The following is a 17,972-nucleotide window of genomic DNA, read 5'->3' as shown; positions in this document are numbered from 1 at the left end:
AATTATTGATTACATTTACTCAATGAGTTGAAGTATGCAACTTTGAATGCAACTTTGAATGCAACTTTTTGCAAATAACCTTTCAATCTATTTTTATTCATTGCTATCTTCATACTATATGTTTCACAAAAATAAATTCCAATTTAATATATTCACAACTTCATAGTGTACAAAGGCATACTTGTTAATTGTATATTAGTGCATCAAAAGATTTTTCCACATTCCCAATATTATATTTTCTTCTTTAATTATTATGCTTAACACAAACTCTCTATTTTATATAATATAGACCATTAACATAGGGTAAACCATACATTTATGATGTAAATCCACTAATTTCACGTTCACTATGTAGGAACAAAAAATGAACAAGCAAAACCCTCATTCTATGATCATTTGGTAGAAGCAAAGGAAATTGTCATCTTGAAGCCAAACAAAATTAATTATAACAAATATGTAATTCAAACACTTTTTAAATGTTGTAGACGAGTTTATATTTACTTCAAAATTATATTTTAATATTATATACAAAAATAAAATAAATTAATATATATTCTCTACACAAAAATATTTGACATGTTTGCTTACATGTAATTTTCTATCAATATAACAATTACATCTAGTGTTATGATTTAGTATTAGGGGAAGAGCGTTCCAATAACCAATCACTCCTTGTGCACCCAATCATCTGATTACTAATTTTAAAGGAACCGGAAAATTGATAATGAAAAGCTCATTAATAAGTTCATGAATAGCCAATCATTTTTTAGGTTTTTTGATCCATAATTGACCCATTTGTGCACCACTATTGAGACATTTGTGCACAACTACTGAGGCATTGGTCCACAAGTACTCGCAATTTTGAGTGGATGGTAAGTAGGTATTAGGGGACACTTTGAAATGTTTACTTTTCGACCCTTGTGTGCATAATTGATCCCATAGCGTGCGTCGTTACTATCTAGAAGCCTAGCAATTAAATTGCATACGAAGACAACAACAACAACAACAACAAAAATCTTTGAAATCTAATGTACAAATTAGAATATGTAAATGTACGAAATTAACTATAACCACTAATGATACACTTTCCTATAAATTTTACACATAAACTTCCCTAAAAAAAAACTTTTAAAAATTCCATAGAGCTATTTTTTTTAAGTTTCAAAAGCTCACCGTCGCCCCTAACAGCCCCGAATTTGTTGTCTTTATTATTCTAACTACTATAACTTCACACCATTAAAGCTTCACCGAATTACACAAGTCAAAAATGTCGGTCTCCTAATATAAATCACAAATTTATTGCACCTCTGTGAGCATAAAACTGTGTCACCTTCCCCACCACCAACATTAAAAATTTCATGATGGAATGAACCTGTCCCACCTACCCATGGCCACACCCACATTTATAATGGCCACTGGCTTCACTATCCTTAATGCCACTGCCCAACAGTTTCAATCATGGAGATCTCTAACCTAAGTGTTTTGCTTGTGTTTCAGCTGACACTGTCATATTGGGTTATACGTGGAGAATCTGCAGCCATACCACCGGGTTGCTTTTCTAAAATCTTTGCCTTTGGTGACTCTCTCACTGATACTGGCAACACCAGATCTGGAGTTGGACCCAGTAGTTTTCAAGGAGTTTCACACCTCCCTTATGGACAAACATACTTTCACAGGCCTACTAATCGTTACTCAGATGGACGCCTTGTCATTGATTTTGTAGGTAAAACAAGCAACTCAAACTCCTCTTCTGACTTATTGTTCTGGGTGTTTGAAGACTGAAGCTTGGTAACATTTGTGAACATTTATTACTTTAGCGATATCAGATTTTTACAACTTTTAGTAAGTAATATTATTATTTTTGGATTAGATTGTGTAGAGATTTTTTATCAATGTTTCAGATTACAGTCTATGATCCATCATCAGGATGCTAATACTGAGCATAAGAAGATAAAATATGATGAATCATGAAGTGTAATATGGTATCATGATGAAAAAAATTTCACACAATCTAATTCAAAAACAATTATATTATTTTACAGCAACTATGTCTTATATATCTAGGATGTTGAACAAGTTGTTTGCCAAAGATCTGGTTTCTATTATCTGTTGGAGTGAAGTTGATGAAGTCTCTGGCTTTGATATAAGATTTTTATAGACTAAGTTGTGACTGGATGTTTGTGTTAATGTGTCTGACAGCTCAAGCTCTTGGGCTCCCCTTTCTTCAACCATACACCCATGAACAAGGAGATTTTTCCCATGGTGTTAACTTTGCTGTGGCTGGATCAACTGCCATAGATCATGACTTCTATACACGGATGAATATCACTTTCGACCAGACTCCCCAATCTCTGGGAACTCAACTTCAATGGTACAAAAGTTTCATGGATAAAACATGCAAGAATGCCAACACAGGTACCTACTCATGAGTGAATGGTTTTGTATTGTCTTTGTGTTCGTAGATAAAGTGGTTTCAACTTCTGACACATCTCATTATGCCTATTTTACTTTTACACTTTTACTTGCCAATGGTAACATACTAAAGCATCCCATGTGTACTTAACTGACACAGGTGTTTACACTTCTCAAGTATATTAATAAGCTGTTCTGTAAAAGGATATTTCTTATGTATTTTCAATGTCAAGTTAATTATTATTGCTTTGTCTAAGTCATCTCGAAGGCGAAGCAGGGGAGTCGGTTGAAATGTAGTTTTAAGCACAACTAAGTGAATAGAAATCCCCAATGCCAGCAATAATCTCATTGCCATACCAATCCTTTCTGTATGTATGAATGAAGTTATAGGTATTACTAGTTACAAAACATATGTACTATTGCACCTGCTAGTGGGCTGAAGGAGGAGAGTGGGGTACCTAAAATAAATCTACTGTTTTCACCAGCATTGGATCTTGCTGTATTCTGCTAATTTAGCATAAAATTTTGATACAGACTGCAAAAATAATTCTTCTGCTGGAGCCCTATACTGGGTTGGGGAAATTGGAGCGAATGATTATGCTTATATTACTGGCTCTGACATTTCCAGTGACACAATTAGGACACTCGCTGTTACCAAAACTCTGCAGGTTTTGGAGGTAAAATATTTTCTTGAAAAGAAAACTCATTTTATTATTACATATAATAAAATTCACAATTAAATAAATATACTTATTAGGCCCTCAGCATAATAATAATTAAAGTTTGACTTTCTGAATTTGATTATGTAATTTTTTTTCAGATCATATTCTAGGATCTCTGTCAGAATAAAATAACTAGAGAAAAATAATGTTCTCAGATTATGAGTCTACAGCCATAATGAATCTCATCTAGTTGTATAATTTTGTTGGGATTATATTGTTTTATTTTAAATAAATCTATTATTTTATCTTAAATAAATCTAATTGTTAGATCTTTAGTAGAATAATAATTAAATTTTGATAATATTTCTGGGTTTGATTATGTAAGTTTTTCTTCATCAACATTTTAGATTATATTCTACAATCTATCATCAAAATAAAATAGCTGAAAAAAAATAATGTTTTTGAAATATAAGATTACAGCCAAAATGATTCTCATCTAATTGTATAATATTTTCTGGGTTATTGTTTTGTTTTCCCTCAACAAGAAGTAAGATAGGCTTTGAAGTATCCACCTCCCATTTTTCTATTGTCTAAATATTGCAAACTGACCTGATTGTTTACTAAAAGTGGCAATGAATATTATGGTAAGAGGCATTACCCAGTTTAGTTTCAATGAATATTATGGTAAGAGGTATTGCCCAGTTTAGTTTCAATGAATAAGGTATTACCCAGTTTTGTGGACATGACAGCTGTTTAAGTTCTTAACCAATCCTACTGATTGGTCTTTAGGCTTTCAAAAGCTGTCTAACAGGAAAAAATAGTACCCAGTTTTGTTGAATCCTACTGTTTGGTATTTAATCTTTCAATAGCTATCTGACAGAAAAAAGGATGTTGCAGACATTAATTCAAGGAGGAGCATCATATATGGTAGTAGAAGGATTGCCTCTCACAGGTTGCCTGTCAATGGCAATGACTTTAGGTTCTACTGAAGATCGAGATCAACGTGGATGTATTAAAAGTGTGAATGAACAAGCTCAGTCACATAATGCATTGTTACAACAAGGCTTGGAAGGACTAAGGAGCAAACATCCCAACACTGCAATTGTGTATGCAGATTATACTAGTGCACACAACAAGGTCCTCTTGAACCCGACTCAATATGGTATGGCATAGTTATAAACCTATGAATGCATGCATTTTGAACATGTTTTACCAGAATTTTCTAGTGATTATGTTTTTGCTTTCATTCATGTAGGATTTGATAATACAAAGAAAGCTTGCTGTGGAGCTGGTGGAGGTACTTATAATTTTGATATTTTTGCTACTTGTGGGGAAGCTGACCCAAGTCCTATTAGTGGTGAGAAAGCAACATCCTGTGCAGATCCAAGCAAATACATAAATTGGGATGGCATCCATTTTACAGAGGCCTTGAATGAATTGGTTGCCAATATGTTTTTGCAAGGAGAAAACACTAACCCTCCTTTTAGTGCATTATTATCTAAGAAGAAATGCTAATCGTGTCTGAAGTGAAGTACTATATTTGTATGTTTAGAGTATTAAATATTATAGTTTGATTATATTGTCTATGAAGATCCAATTATTGTGAAATTGTAATATGGTTAGGTTTTAACTTTTTAAGGAATTTTATAGGGTCAATTTTTCATGCAATTAATCTCTAATTTAAAATATTATACAATTTAATTATTTGTGTAAGAAAGAATAATATTAATAAATTTACAGTGACACAAGATGATGTAGTTATGATTGAAAGGTTCAATGAAGGACTATCTAATTGTGCAACCAATAGCAATACACTCATAAAAAGAAACCCAATACAAAATGACACAAGATGCATCCTAGGGTTCTTCTAAGAGGGAAAAATATTTAGCCTCTAAAAGATAATATTATTAAATTCTTAAATAAGTTACAATCAATTCCAGCAACATGTGTGAGCATGCAGCCCAATGTCACATCATTATTCTTAAACTCCCATCTTTTTTTTATCATTCTTCTTATGCTCATACCTCTAACCTGGTTAAAATTGTTCCATATATCTCCTTTCTTCATCCTCAAAAAATCATAAGTAATGTATACATAGCAAGTTCAAGCCTTAAAAATTATTTGCATTGGCTACAAGATGGTACAAAGCTCTAGGCCACACAAAATGTGTAGTTGGTCAATTGTAAATAACATCCAAATCAATTTCAGTAAAAATAGAAGGGAATACCCTCATGCAAGGTCCACTATAGGTCCCTTTGTTACCAATGTACCTCCATAAAAACTCCATTGGCACAGACTATTGAAATGTTTGTAAAAGTGAAAACCATGTAATTTTGTTGGCTTATTGGAAATCCAAACATCATGTTATGTCTTATTGTGACCCATTTTTTTAAAATGTGAACATGATCTCACCCATATTACAAGCTGCAAGGAATTTTAGCCAGTTACAATAACTTCTTATGGAATTTTCCTAATGACCCACAAACAAACAACATTTTGAAAACTAATAATTTGATTGATGGAAGATAATCCTTGTACCTCTAGGATGCTCTTGATCACTTAAGGATATTTGAAAGGAGAGTCCCTCACTTGTCATCCCTAGCCATCATCATTCCTTTGTGATCACCTCAAAACACCTTCCTCACATTCCCTTTACACACCTTATCAAATTGCCTCAACATCAACACTCTATTTGAAGTATTTTGTTCTCATTCAATTTCCTTGTGCAAAATTCTTAACAATTAGTGGTATAGTCACCCCTTGCCTTACTTTTAAACTTTTCAAATTCATCATCTTATTGTGTCTCAAGTTTGGAAATCTACTTGTAGGTCCTTGTGATTTCCACACACTTAGAGGCTTATCCACAAATCACCTTTGCAATTTTCCTCCTTTTAATGCTCTTATCAACAACCATAAACCTCCTTTGACTATGTTAACTTCAATGATCTCCTCAAAAATCCCTATAGTTGTCTCATATTTAAAGTGATGTGCCCACAAGTCACCTTTGCAAGCTTACTCAATTCAGTGATCTATCAACAAACATAACCTTTTCTTTTTCTCTAGGATTCAATCTTCTTTCTTTTCCACTTCTAGGATTTTCAACATTTTTATTTGATACCATTTGATGTAGTCATGGTTGGAGGGTCCAATGAAGGACTATCTAGTTGTGCAACCAACAAGAATAAACACACGTAAATCAAGGAACTCACAAAAATGACAACATATATCCAAGTAAAACCCTCAAGAAAAAAAAAAGAAAAAAGAAAAACCTAGCCTCTAGAGACCATACTACAAAATTTTCAAACATGTTACAATATGCCACAACAAAAAAAATATGCTAGGCTAGGTTGAAACCTTGTGATAATAATAATTTTAATATCCTTATTCTCAAACTCCATCTTAAACAATCATTCTCCAGCAAGTACACTCATACCTCTAACCTTAGCTATAATGTTTTATATCTCCTCTATTCAAACTCAAACAATCATAAAAAATATATATATAGAAATCTCAAGAATCAAAGATAATTTTCATCAACTATGAGGTGGAGAAAAGATTTAGGCCACATGAAACATGTAGTTTTCCATGTGTTAATAACCTCTAAATCAAATGCAGTGAAAACGGAAGGGAATATCCTCGTGTAGTGCTCATCATAGGTTCCCCTAGGCTCAATGTACCTTCACAATAACTCCTTTGTTGGTGCAAACTCCCAAAAATATTGTATAAGTGAAAACCATGTAAGTTTTTTGGCTCATTCAAGACTATACATACTCTCCAAATTGTTAAAAATAAGCATTTGGGTGAAATGTGGTGTCATTGTCTGGAACTCCCTTTTGACCTGCAAACAAACAACAAAGTAAAAACCAATAATATGGTTGACATGAGATAACTCCATACCTCTGGTATGCTCTTGCATCACAAAAAATACAATAAAATAATGGCATTGGCAACTAATTGTACAACAACCTTCAACTAGTTGTTTGCAAATTCATTTCCACAAATAAAAATATTTGAAACAGAAAAATTTAAATATGTAAAAAGTACCAACTTCACATGTTAAGTCATGGTGTGATTGATTCCACAGTTGATAGCTTTAATAATGTGATTAGCAGTCTTGAAGAACGGTTCCAGTTGAAAGAATTGTGGATGTGGACACCAACAATGATCAAGACATCTCCTTGGGCCCCAGCAAAAGAACGAGGGGCACCTTGAAGAGAAAGACAATGGGACCTCCTCCTGATTTCCAGAAGTTAAAGAATATCACCAATACAATGATTGAGACTGAAAAGGAGATGGCACAATCAATGAATCTATTGGACTAGTGTTGAGCCTTTTCGTTGGGTTTATTGTTGCTGGTGTTTTTGTTGTCTGGTTTTCTGTACTGTGTACTGGTTTCTATTGTTTTGGTATGTCTTTTTGTTTGCCCCCTCTTTGTTTTGAGGCTTATTGTACATCTTATGGGGTAGCATGGTCTTTTGTGGTCTCTTTTTGGCTTAAGGCCTTGTTAATTCTGGACTACTCTCTACTTTATTGTTAAAGAGTTTTGGGTCTCTTCAAAACCTGTTTTTACCTTAATAAAAAACTTCACATGTTAAGACTTTAGAATTATTTTAACATAAGTTTACAATTCATATCAATCAAATTAATTGTTGTTATCATATTTTTAACTATAAAAGTAAAAGTGATAAAATTTGGTTTTTAATCTATATATATTTGAATGTATGAGCTATGGTGAGTAGCGTATAAGAGAAATGGTGCTAGTTTAATGATAAGAGGGTAGTGGGGGAACTTAATAGTCCTCAATCAATGAAGCACGCGTATACTTATTGGGTACTTCGAAAAATATTTGTTTTCTTAAAAATAAATTCAACTAAAAGAATCACAATATAAAATATTACACCAACAACCCACCTTAAGTGTAACTTAGGGAACAAATTAATTAGTCCACACAAATAAGATATATAATTAAGTTCCAGTATACAAAATAAATTATTCATAAATAAATTGAAAGATGACTCAAAAGAGCCCCCTCTCCATTCTAGGGATATCCTTCTAAACCCTAGCAAAGTTTGTAGATGAACGCGCTTTCTATGAATGTTTTGGTGAATATGGTCACAACTTGCATCTAAGTAGAAAAAAATGGTAAAACAATTACATACTCATATATTATAATGCTTATGGACTCCAACTTATTTTGTCTTATTGAGGATAACCTAGATTATGAGAGATTTGTATAGTACCATAATTGTCACACCAAGTGATTAAAGGTTGTGTATAAAGAATGTCAAACTTTGTGAGAACTTGCTAAAGTAAGGTTGCCTTAGTGGTGGCATTAATTATCACTCAATATTTAGTCTTTGTAGATGATAGAGAAACAAAATGTTGCTTCTTGATAGATCAATTGACAAATATAGAAACAAGATGGAAACTATAGCCAAAAGGAGACATGAGATCCTAAAAATCACTAATCCAACTAAAATTTCTATACCCACTCTAATTTATAGCAATACCTCCTAAATAGTGAAACTCGCATTTCAATTTACCTAGAATTCATTTTACATTTTTCTAATAAAGTTCATATGATGCTCGCATGAAATAACAAACCATACCTAAACCATAACAAATGTTGGGGTATGTATCAATTGTATGAGGATACCAACAAGATAACAATATAATGTTGTACTCGTTATTATAATTGATCACTTAGCCTCTAAGTTTGACACTAAAAAATGAGTGGTAGTAGGCTTATTATTAGAATGTGATTATGAACCTAGATATTAAAAGCATATTTGGGAGATAAACATGTATATCTAAATCATATTGGGAAACATCAATATTAAGGAAGTAGTGCAAGAGACCCAAGTTAGCTATGTCAAATATTTTGTAGAAAACTAACTTCCACTTCAATGTCCCAATGATATATGATGAGCTCTCCTTTTAATGAGATCATCAACATATAAGAGTAAGATTAAAATTGCATTGGCTTGCCACACAATATAGACATTTAGATTGTACTAACACCATGGAAACTATGTTGAAAGAGAAAAGCATACATCTTCTCATACAAAGCCCAAGGAGTTTAATTATAGAAAGATTTTCTAGATCAATGCATACCATGAATGAACCTCTATAGTTGAGTTATATTTATCTCCTTAAGAAGATCTATGGCGAAAGACACTCTTCATGTTTATTTGATAGGCAATGACACTAACAATCTTGGCAATAGGGGCAAAGGTGTTAATATAGTAAATGTTAAGGACTTTAGAATAACTATTTACCACAAGTCATTATTTGTTCAATTATTAATGTTGCCATACATATTATACCTAGTGCAATGGATTCACATGCACCAAACCATCTTTATTCCCTTAGGAAATGAGATAATTAAAGAATTATTTTCAAATCCTTCATTGTTGTTTGAAATAATGTGTGCTTAGAGTTTTTGTAATGCATGAAAGAGGAATCTTGTTATTCTCTAACTATGTCTTTCGTGTGTTTAAAGGATCCCTAACTAGTGAACTTTCATCTTGGAAAGTCATATGGACCCAAAGTGGAGGTGTATGAGAAGAAGAGGTGGGGTTATTAAGTGGAGAAGAGGGATAGGTTGGAGGAGAATATTCCATGTAATTTGAATATAAATAGCTTTCGTTTAACAAGGGCCACAATGGAATGGAGGAAGAAAGAGAAGTAGAATACTATAAGCTTAGAAATTTATCCGCAAATCTAACATTTCTAGTAATGGTCAAGTGATGAATGTGTGGGTGTAACAATTGATACAACTTGAATGCCAACTATTTATATACCACGAAGATACAAAGCTTTCTCTATGTATCCATATCCTTGTGTTTATCATTCCAAAAATGATTGAAATTTTATAGAAGCAAATTGAAGGTGGTAGTTTTCTAAAGTAGGTCACAAGTAACATAGTCAAAATTTCCTTCCAAGACAATATGGCAATCATAGATATGTAGGAGAAAGGAATCATTGGACACTTTGGTAAGAAATTTAGTAGATGTTTAATTGAAAAATGGATGAATTATTGATGGCATGTTGGTTCTAGTTTGAAGTTCTTATTGAAGGGATTTTTCTTTGTTGATTTTTTTAGAAAAGAAGATAGAGATGGAATATTTATTGGAGGTCTATGGACTTTGGATGGACTGACCATGTATTTGCAGAAGTGGGAACCCAATTTCAACCCTAGAAGTTGCATCCCTAAGATTGAATCAACTTAGATCTAGCTATACAATCTCCCTTTAGAATTTTGGATTGACAAATGGTTGAGCATGATGGGGGACAACATGGGTGAAATAGTGGAAACTAATGAAAGTTTCAAATTGACAAACACTTTCATGTTTTCTATAATTAGTCTTATGCATATCAAACTAATATCACTAAATATTTTCATAGACACAATCTATGGTTTTTGGGAACAACTCACTACCATTGAAGAAAACAAATTTTATTACTTGGAATGCAAAAGTCAATAGTATTGACAAAGTGAGTATCTAACTAAAAAGAAATTGCAAATCCAAAGAACAAAATTGCAACAAAAAAAAATAACCCCATAGTGGAAAAGGAGGTACTAAACAACAAGGCAAACTTTGGGGATGGGAGTGTGCAAGGGGATCCCAAGAACAAGACAATGGAGGTGGTGGAGACTAATTTCTCCTTAGCTAACTTTGGGAAAAATAAGGACTCACTAGTAATCCCAGAGATTCCCCCCCCCCCCCCCAGCTCTCGAAGATCCTAGTCTTATGGAGGATGATTCAGGAGGGGAGCAAATGATGGAGGGGGAATCCCAAAGACCAAGATTAACTCCAAAACATTGATCAAAGGTGCATCTAAGGCTATATGAAACACCACTAAAATAAAAAAGAGGAAGGGTCAAAAAACAAATAAGTAGAAAAGAGAAGACATGTGACCATGGAGAAAGGCATGTCCAACATCAAAGAATATGTGTTGAGATACAAGGGAGTTAGTGTCTCCCTTGGAGGGCAATGGAGATCGCCTCTTAGAATGTTAAAGGATTAAATGTCCCTAAAAAGAGGTACACAACCAAGTACCATATTGACAAAATGTTGGTCAATTTGATCTTGTTGCAAGAGAGTAAATTTAATTCTACTGAATCATCAAAATTTCTTGAACATTGCAAATTGTTGTGTCATTCATTTTTTGAGCCAACTGGAATTATTGGGAGCTTAGGGGTCTTATGGAATCCAACCTACATTAGAATAAAAAACATCAAAGGCCATCATTGCTAATAGTTTTGAAACATAAGTCATTGCACATCCAATATAAACTTTTATATTTTTAATATTTATGCCCTTATCAATAATGAAGAGAAGAGGTAACTTTGGAGTGAGCTATATTTTAGGATAAACATTATCAAGGAAGACAAGTTTATTTTGTTAGGAGATTTCAATGTGATCTAAAAGATAGAGGAGAAGAGTGGGGGTTTGAGGAAGGAAATTATCATGATGCTTGATTCCAAAAACTTTGTCGACAACAACAACCCATTCGATCTATATCCAAAAAATGGAGTTACGCTTGGACAAATAGAAGAGTCATCTTCACCAACTGTAATGTTGGGTAAATGGGATCCACTAGTCTAATAAATGTAAACTAAAAATCAAACTCATTTACCACATCAATACATTTAAGAATAAAGTGATAGGCCCAACTTCAAACCTATTGGGTAAGAGCTAGGCACAATGATTGATTTATTATTTTGCTTATGATTTGAATATGATAAGAAAATATGAGAACTAGGTCTAATAATAAAATATTGAGAGTAACCAACATAAAAAGTAAGCTACAAAACATATATGTAGACTTTGAGTACATATCTGAAAATGAGAATAAAAAAGGAAGTTGTGCTTGCAATTTGAGCTTGAAAGTGCTAGACTATGTCAATAGACATCATTATCCTCAAGTTTTCTGATGCAGATATCATAAACAAATTTGAGATTAGGATGTTGCTCTAAGTTTATCACTAAAATTTTGTTATAAATTGTCAGACACTAACAATAGTTGTCACTATCTAGGTTTTTCTCCTTCTTCAAAGCATAGTTCTCTTTATCTCAGTCTACACTTTTTGAAACTATAATCCTTCTCTACTAAACATCTAACTTGTAGACATAAGAAAGGAAAAAATGGTGTTGGGTTTAAATTAATTTGTGTTAGTAAAACCTTGAGTTTGGAATCAACCCTATCATGAAGAATAGATAGAAAGGAAACCTTTGAATTAAAATATTAAATCCACAATATTATACCTCAATCTTGATGTTGATGATGATGATGCAATGCTATTTAGATATAGAACCCTCAAGTGTTGAAGCAATAACATGATATGACAAGACAAGATCAATCATGAAAAACCACTTGCATGAATATTGTTGTAACTTGTTGCTCCCTAGTGCTTAGATCTAAAGAAATTCACTCATAATACCACGGGGCTTCACTTAGTGAACTTGGGTTATAGCACTTGCGTTCATGGCATACTAAATAATCCCCTAAAATCTTTTTTTGTCACCCCCTCCCAATACACAATTCAAATTAAAAGCCCCCCTATTTTGACAATATATTACATTTTTTCATATCCTAAGTTAAAAAACCCCCTATTTTCACTAAATAGGCAATATATTGAGCTTATTTTTTGAGATATTAAACACCTCAATATGAATGCATATGATATTATATAGCCTAGCCAGTGAAGCCCACGTGCATAATACTTACCCTAGGATATGCTTGAATAGTGAGAGATGAAAACTAATTAGGAAATATGCTCTTATAAAGGGTTCCCAAAGTATTTCATAAATTACTCTAACCACTAAGGGTCATATTAAAATATTAGGATTAGGAATCAACTGGCAAGAATTGGTACACCAATATATTCAAAATTGGGCCCAAAATGAGGGGACTATGGCACCTGGGTGACTAGTGCCCTATTCTACCCAAAAGGGGTGAAATAGAGGTGGCACTAGTGAATGAAATCTTTAGAAATTATATTTTGTCTAATAACTTAACTATGAATTTGGCATTAATAATACATATTTTTTTTAAAGATGAGTATTTTTAAGTACAATTCCATTTCTATGTGGAATTAATTATTATTGAATTTAAAATTATTATTCAAATCACCATATTTTTTTAAAAGCTTACAATTAATTCTAAAATTATAATAAATTGAAAGTGATGCTCTGCAAAATGGGCAAGTGTTAGATTAAAACCTGTGGTGGAATAACACACAAAAACACAAGAAATTGTTAGTGTTAATCAACCAAAAACTAATCTAAGCAGGCATATCAAAAGAGATACTAAAAACATGACAAGATATTTGACTATGGAAGCAAATACAACAAGGCATCTCCAAATGCCTTCTACCATGCTCTTAACTCCTTCTCCTTTGTTCCTCTCCTCTCCGAGTTCCAAACTAGTGTAGCTCTCAGCAGTTTTTTGCACTATGGATGCTTATGGAGGTTTGAGATTGAAATATTTACTCTAAATGTGAATAAAAAGCTAATACTAGATGCTATGATGCTAAAATAATTTATTTTAAACCAAAATGACAAGATATTGGTGATTTTTGCTAAATGCTCTCTAAAATTCTCTATAACTTAAATGCATACAAGTTTTCAGGATCTAGATTATGAAGAAATGAGCTCTATTTATACGAAAAATGGAGCAATGGATGGTTGAGATTGAGTAATCTCAACAAGGGTCAGGATTGAATGATATTCAATCCATGTGAGGGCTTTCAACCCAATCCCAGGATGACAAGTGTCCATATGAGGTAGGTTGAGAGAAGATGGAATAGGCATTAAATGCTTGGCATGACCTGAAGGTTAACTTGGGAGTTAAAGTCAAGGTTAGGTTGAATGAATAAAATCTTTATTCAAAGAATAAAGCTTTTATCCAAAGGATAAACTCTTGTGCAAAGGCAAAAGGTATAATCATGGTCAAAGCAATAAATGCTTGAGGAGACACATGAGTGCAAGTTGAAATAACCATAAATGGTTATGTAAAAGCCATAAGTGGTTTAGAAGACTTTTAGATGTTAAATTGATAAACACACAAAGCATTTAATGCTTTTCAAAGGCTTTGGAGTATTTGAGAAGTGACTTAAAGTTGCTTAGGAATGTGACAATAATTAGGGGATGGATTAGGCTAATTAGGAAGGGGTTAGAAGAATGTAGAAGGGGTTTTAGGATTGCAAGTGGATTTGGTGGGTGAGGAAAAATATGATTTTATTTAAAATAAAATTCATTTATTTCAGTAAATGTGTGCAAGTTGCATTTGTAGGAAAATGCAAGTGGGGGGGGTTTATAGTTTAAATAAATGTTTTATTTAATTTATTTAAAAGAGGAAAAGGGGATTAAATGAAATAAATATGATTTGTTCATTTAATTTATTTTGTGAATTTGGTATAATGAATTAATTAAAATAAATTGAATAATTTATTTAATTAATAGGAGAATGTTTGAAAGTGAATTAATTAAATATTAATTTAATTAACTGATGGCTAGTGGATTTTTAATCAAATAAATAAGGAATATTCATTTAATTAAATTGGACAGATTTATGTGACTACAGAAAGTTTTAAAAGTCATAAAATGTTTATTATCTAATACAATTAAATTAATTTTTTTTAAATGACTAATTATAATTTGAGAATGAGTTAAACTAAAATCTAGATTTAAAAGCAGCTTTCTATTTTATTTTAGTCTTTTTTGCATGCAAATCATTTTATATTAGAATTTTTAAATGAATGATAAATAAAATAAAATAAAATATATCAAATACCAAATAGAAATATATAATTAAATAATAAACATTCTACTTTATTTAACAAAATCACTTTCAACAAGAAAAACAACTAAAAATAAAAAAAATTAGTTGAGCTTAAGAATTAAAGATGCATATAGAAAGTTTCTTGTAGTCGATAGGATTTTTTTTGCTTTTTCATCCAATGGCTGTAACCGTTTCAAACCTCTTGCATGCCTCCAAATGAAATCAACCATCTCGAGTTATAAAGCTCATAAATTTAAGTATTTCTAATTGAAATCTTTTATAAGGAAAATCATTCTTAGTACTTGTTGTAGGCAATACTTTGCATTCACTCAAGCGCTTTAATCAATTAATTTGCACCAATCAAAAGTGATTATTATTTTTGCTTTAAAAAAAAACTTGGTTTTTGTAAAGTTGAGATTTATATTTTTAAATTTAAGATATTATAAAAATTATTTATCTATGATTGGTTTAAAAAAATTGGTGTTATAGGAGCAATATTTTTATGAATGATAGATTTTTAATTTTTTTTGGATTTCTTTGTATTTTAAAAACTGAATTATCGATTTTAATTTTTTTTTTTTATTATTTATAATATTGTAAATAAAATATTTTTTTCTAAATAGACATAAATTTTAATAATTACTTTATAGTTTTATTTTATATATTTTTCGAAATCATTATATTTTTAATGCTTTTTGAAAATCATAATTTTTTTAGTCATTTTAATATTACAAAATAATTTAATTACTTTTAATCATAAATTTAAATATTTTTCATTAAGCTATTCAAAAAATGTTCATTTTCACTTTTATAATTATTAATAGTTATTTTCTTAAACCCAATATAATTAATATTACATAAATATAAAAAATAATATAATATTACACTACAAATTCATAATTAAATTTGATATTAATTGTATTATTATAATTATAATTATATAAATTGTTTAAATTAAATTAAGATTATGCTTTTAAGAAAAATATATATTTTCATTATTAAATTTGTATTATATTATAATCAGTATGCCAAAGCCATTCCCGATATGAAGTGAACCACCTACTTATTAAAATCAATGGTTCAAAATTGAGGAGAAGAATGCAAGACTATAGAAATAGAAATAAGTAGGTTTATTTTATTAAGAAATCAGGTTTTTAGTTGGCCCGAACTAGATGGGGCTACATTCAGAGAGCCAGCTCCCCATAATATCGGATCCCTTAGAGGGTCCTTGATTACAAAGTTGAATCATATCTCCTTATCCATTGATCATGAAGGAGCATGTTGATGCTCTCCTTCTTCACTCTACTATCTCTCTTCCTCTTAACCTCATTCCATCCATCTTGTTTTGCTATTTCCAGCAATTTCACTTGGGAAGCATCCAACCCATTCTTCCCTCCTTTTGGATTTTACAAACCCTTTGATGCAGAGCCCTCCTTGTTACCTGCCAAACACCTCAAAATGTATGACACTGACCCCCTAAAATAATAATGGGATCCTATCAAGGCAAGGCTCTACAACTTTAGTTCAATCATCTCACCATCTCCAAGACTCTTACCTACTCAATCATGGGTATCTTGCTACAACACACTCCATGATACTTCCAAAGGTTACAAATCAATTGCACACCGGTTTTGGGTCATATAAGACTCCCTAAGGTCAGACAAAACACTGGTTGCAAGGATACATGCTCATTCCTTAAGAAACTCGCCCAATTAGGCCTAGTTGCTTGTAGCCCTATTTAGCGGGTAAAGAGACCTTAAGTTCAAATTTTCCCAAACACCTTGGAAAAAAAATTATGGATTCAAAAACCCTTTCGGAAGTTATACAAGTCCCCAAAAGGAAGGATCAAGGTTTGGAAAATAAAGACCTTTTCCGGTAGGATATTGACTGTCCTAAAAGGGATAATTCGACCTCTTTTGTGAAGCAACTATGCTCAGGTGAATTAACCGGAAAATTACAAGCCCATGGGAATGTTGGGAAACATAAATCAATAGGGATTCCATGGTTACACGCCTGGAATCATCGCCATTTGCACACAAGGTACTTTTGTTTGTTCAAGGTCTAGGTAGCCACATAGAGATGTCTACCTAGGGTCACTCCAAACACTCCTCTCCCTTGCTCCTACTGCAAAAAACTCTTGGAATCCTAGAATAAATTGACCATACTTTCCTTTCACCAAATCCCATGAGCCTCAGATTAGTAAAGTGCAAGATATGGCAATGAAGGAGGAAAAACCCAAGGTAAACCCTGGTTTTTTGGGTACCTATAGTAAAACTTGAATATCAGGAGAAACACACACAATAAAGACTTCAAATCAAAACCAAAACAGATTTAAATCTCCTCTCCAACCAATTCACATCATTGGTAGTGGATCCCAATCCATACAGAACCGTACCACGGACCAAAACTCCAGAATTGCAGGAAAAACTCATAATTCTATTAGTTTGTTGGCATCAAAACTCTTCTTCGTACAAATCACACTTTGGGAATTGGATCCATGATGTGTATAAACTATTCCACAACTTCTCTCAACCGAAAATCAAGAGGTTAGAGCTGTTGGAGGAGTTTCAAATGAACAAAATGCAAAAAGTGCATAAAAGTTGCTCATGACAACTTTTGACAACTTTTGCAAAAGTAGTCAAAATGTCATGTTTTACCTCCTAATGCCTTGGATAAAGTTCAACCCCTCCTAAAACATCTTAAAACACTAAAACCAACACATTTAATCCCCTATTGTCCAAAAGTCCTAATTGGCTCATAGAAATGCCAAAATAGGAATTTGGCTCAGAAGATGGGGTTCATTATTACAAACACATAATGCATGATTGAAAACCTATACAAAAAATTCTTAAGACATATTTAATGCCTTATCCTTCCTTCTCAGAGTCTGACTTGTCATCTGGAAAGGTTTGATGAGGTTCTCCTACACCACCCTTCTATTTTTTGATACACCCCCTTGAGTCACACCCTATCTCTAAACTAACATTTGCCCTCAAATCATCATAGCAAGCGGTAACACCCCCCTTCATTCACTTCACCCCCAACATCAACAACCAAACCCTATGTATCCTTCCTGCTCAAAGCTTGACTTTCACTCTCCTTAATCAC

At 32.3% G+C, this 17,972-nt stretch overlaps 1 protein-coding gene across 1 annotated transcript; it reads left to right on the top strand.

The window, feature by feature from the left end:
• Positions 1–1,416: 1,416 nt before the first annotated feature.
• LOC131041744 (GDSL esterase/lipase At3g48460) lies at positions 1,417–4,658 on the top strand. Its single transcript, XM_057974938.2, has 5 exons — positions 1,417–1,723; positions 2,200–2,415; positions 2,947–3,089; positions 3,972–4,236; positions 4,330–4,658. The coding sequence occupies exons 1-5, from the start codon at positions 1,459–1,461 to the stop codon at positions 4,587–4,589; spliced, it is 1,149 nt and encodes a 382-aa protein (XP_057830921.2). The 5' UTR covers positions 1,417–1,458; the 3' UTR covers positions 4,590–4,658.
• The last annotated feature ends 13,314 nt before the right edge of the window (positions 4,659–17,972 follow it).

This window comes from Cryptomeria japonica, chromosome 8, assembly GCF_030272615.1.
Source record: "Cryptomeria japonica chromosome 8, Sugi_1.0, whole genome shotgun sequence".
Lineage (NCBI taxonomy): Eukaryota > Viridiplantae > Streptophyta > Pinopsida > Cupressales > Cupressaceae > Cryptomeria > Cryptomeria japonica.
This window is presented reverse-complemented; position numbering and strand designations above follow the sequence as displayed.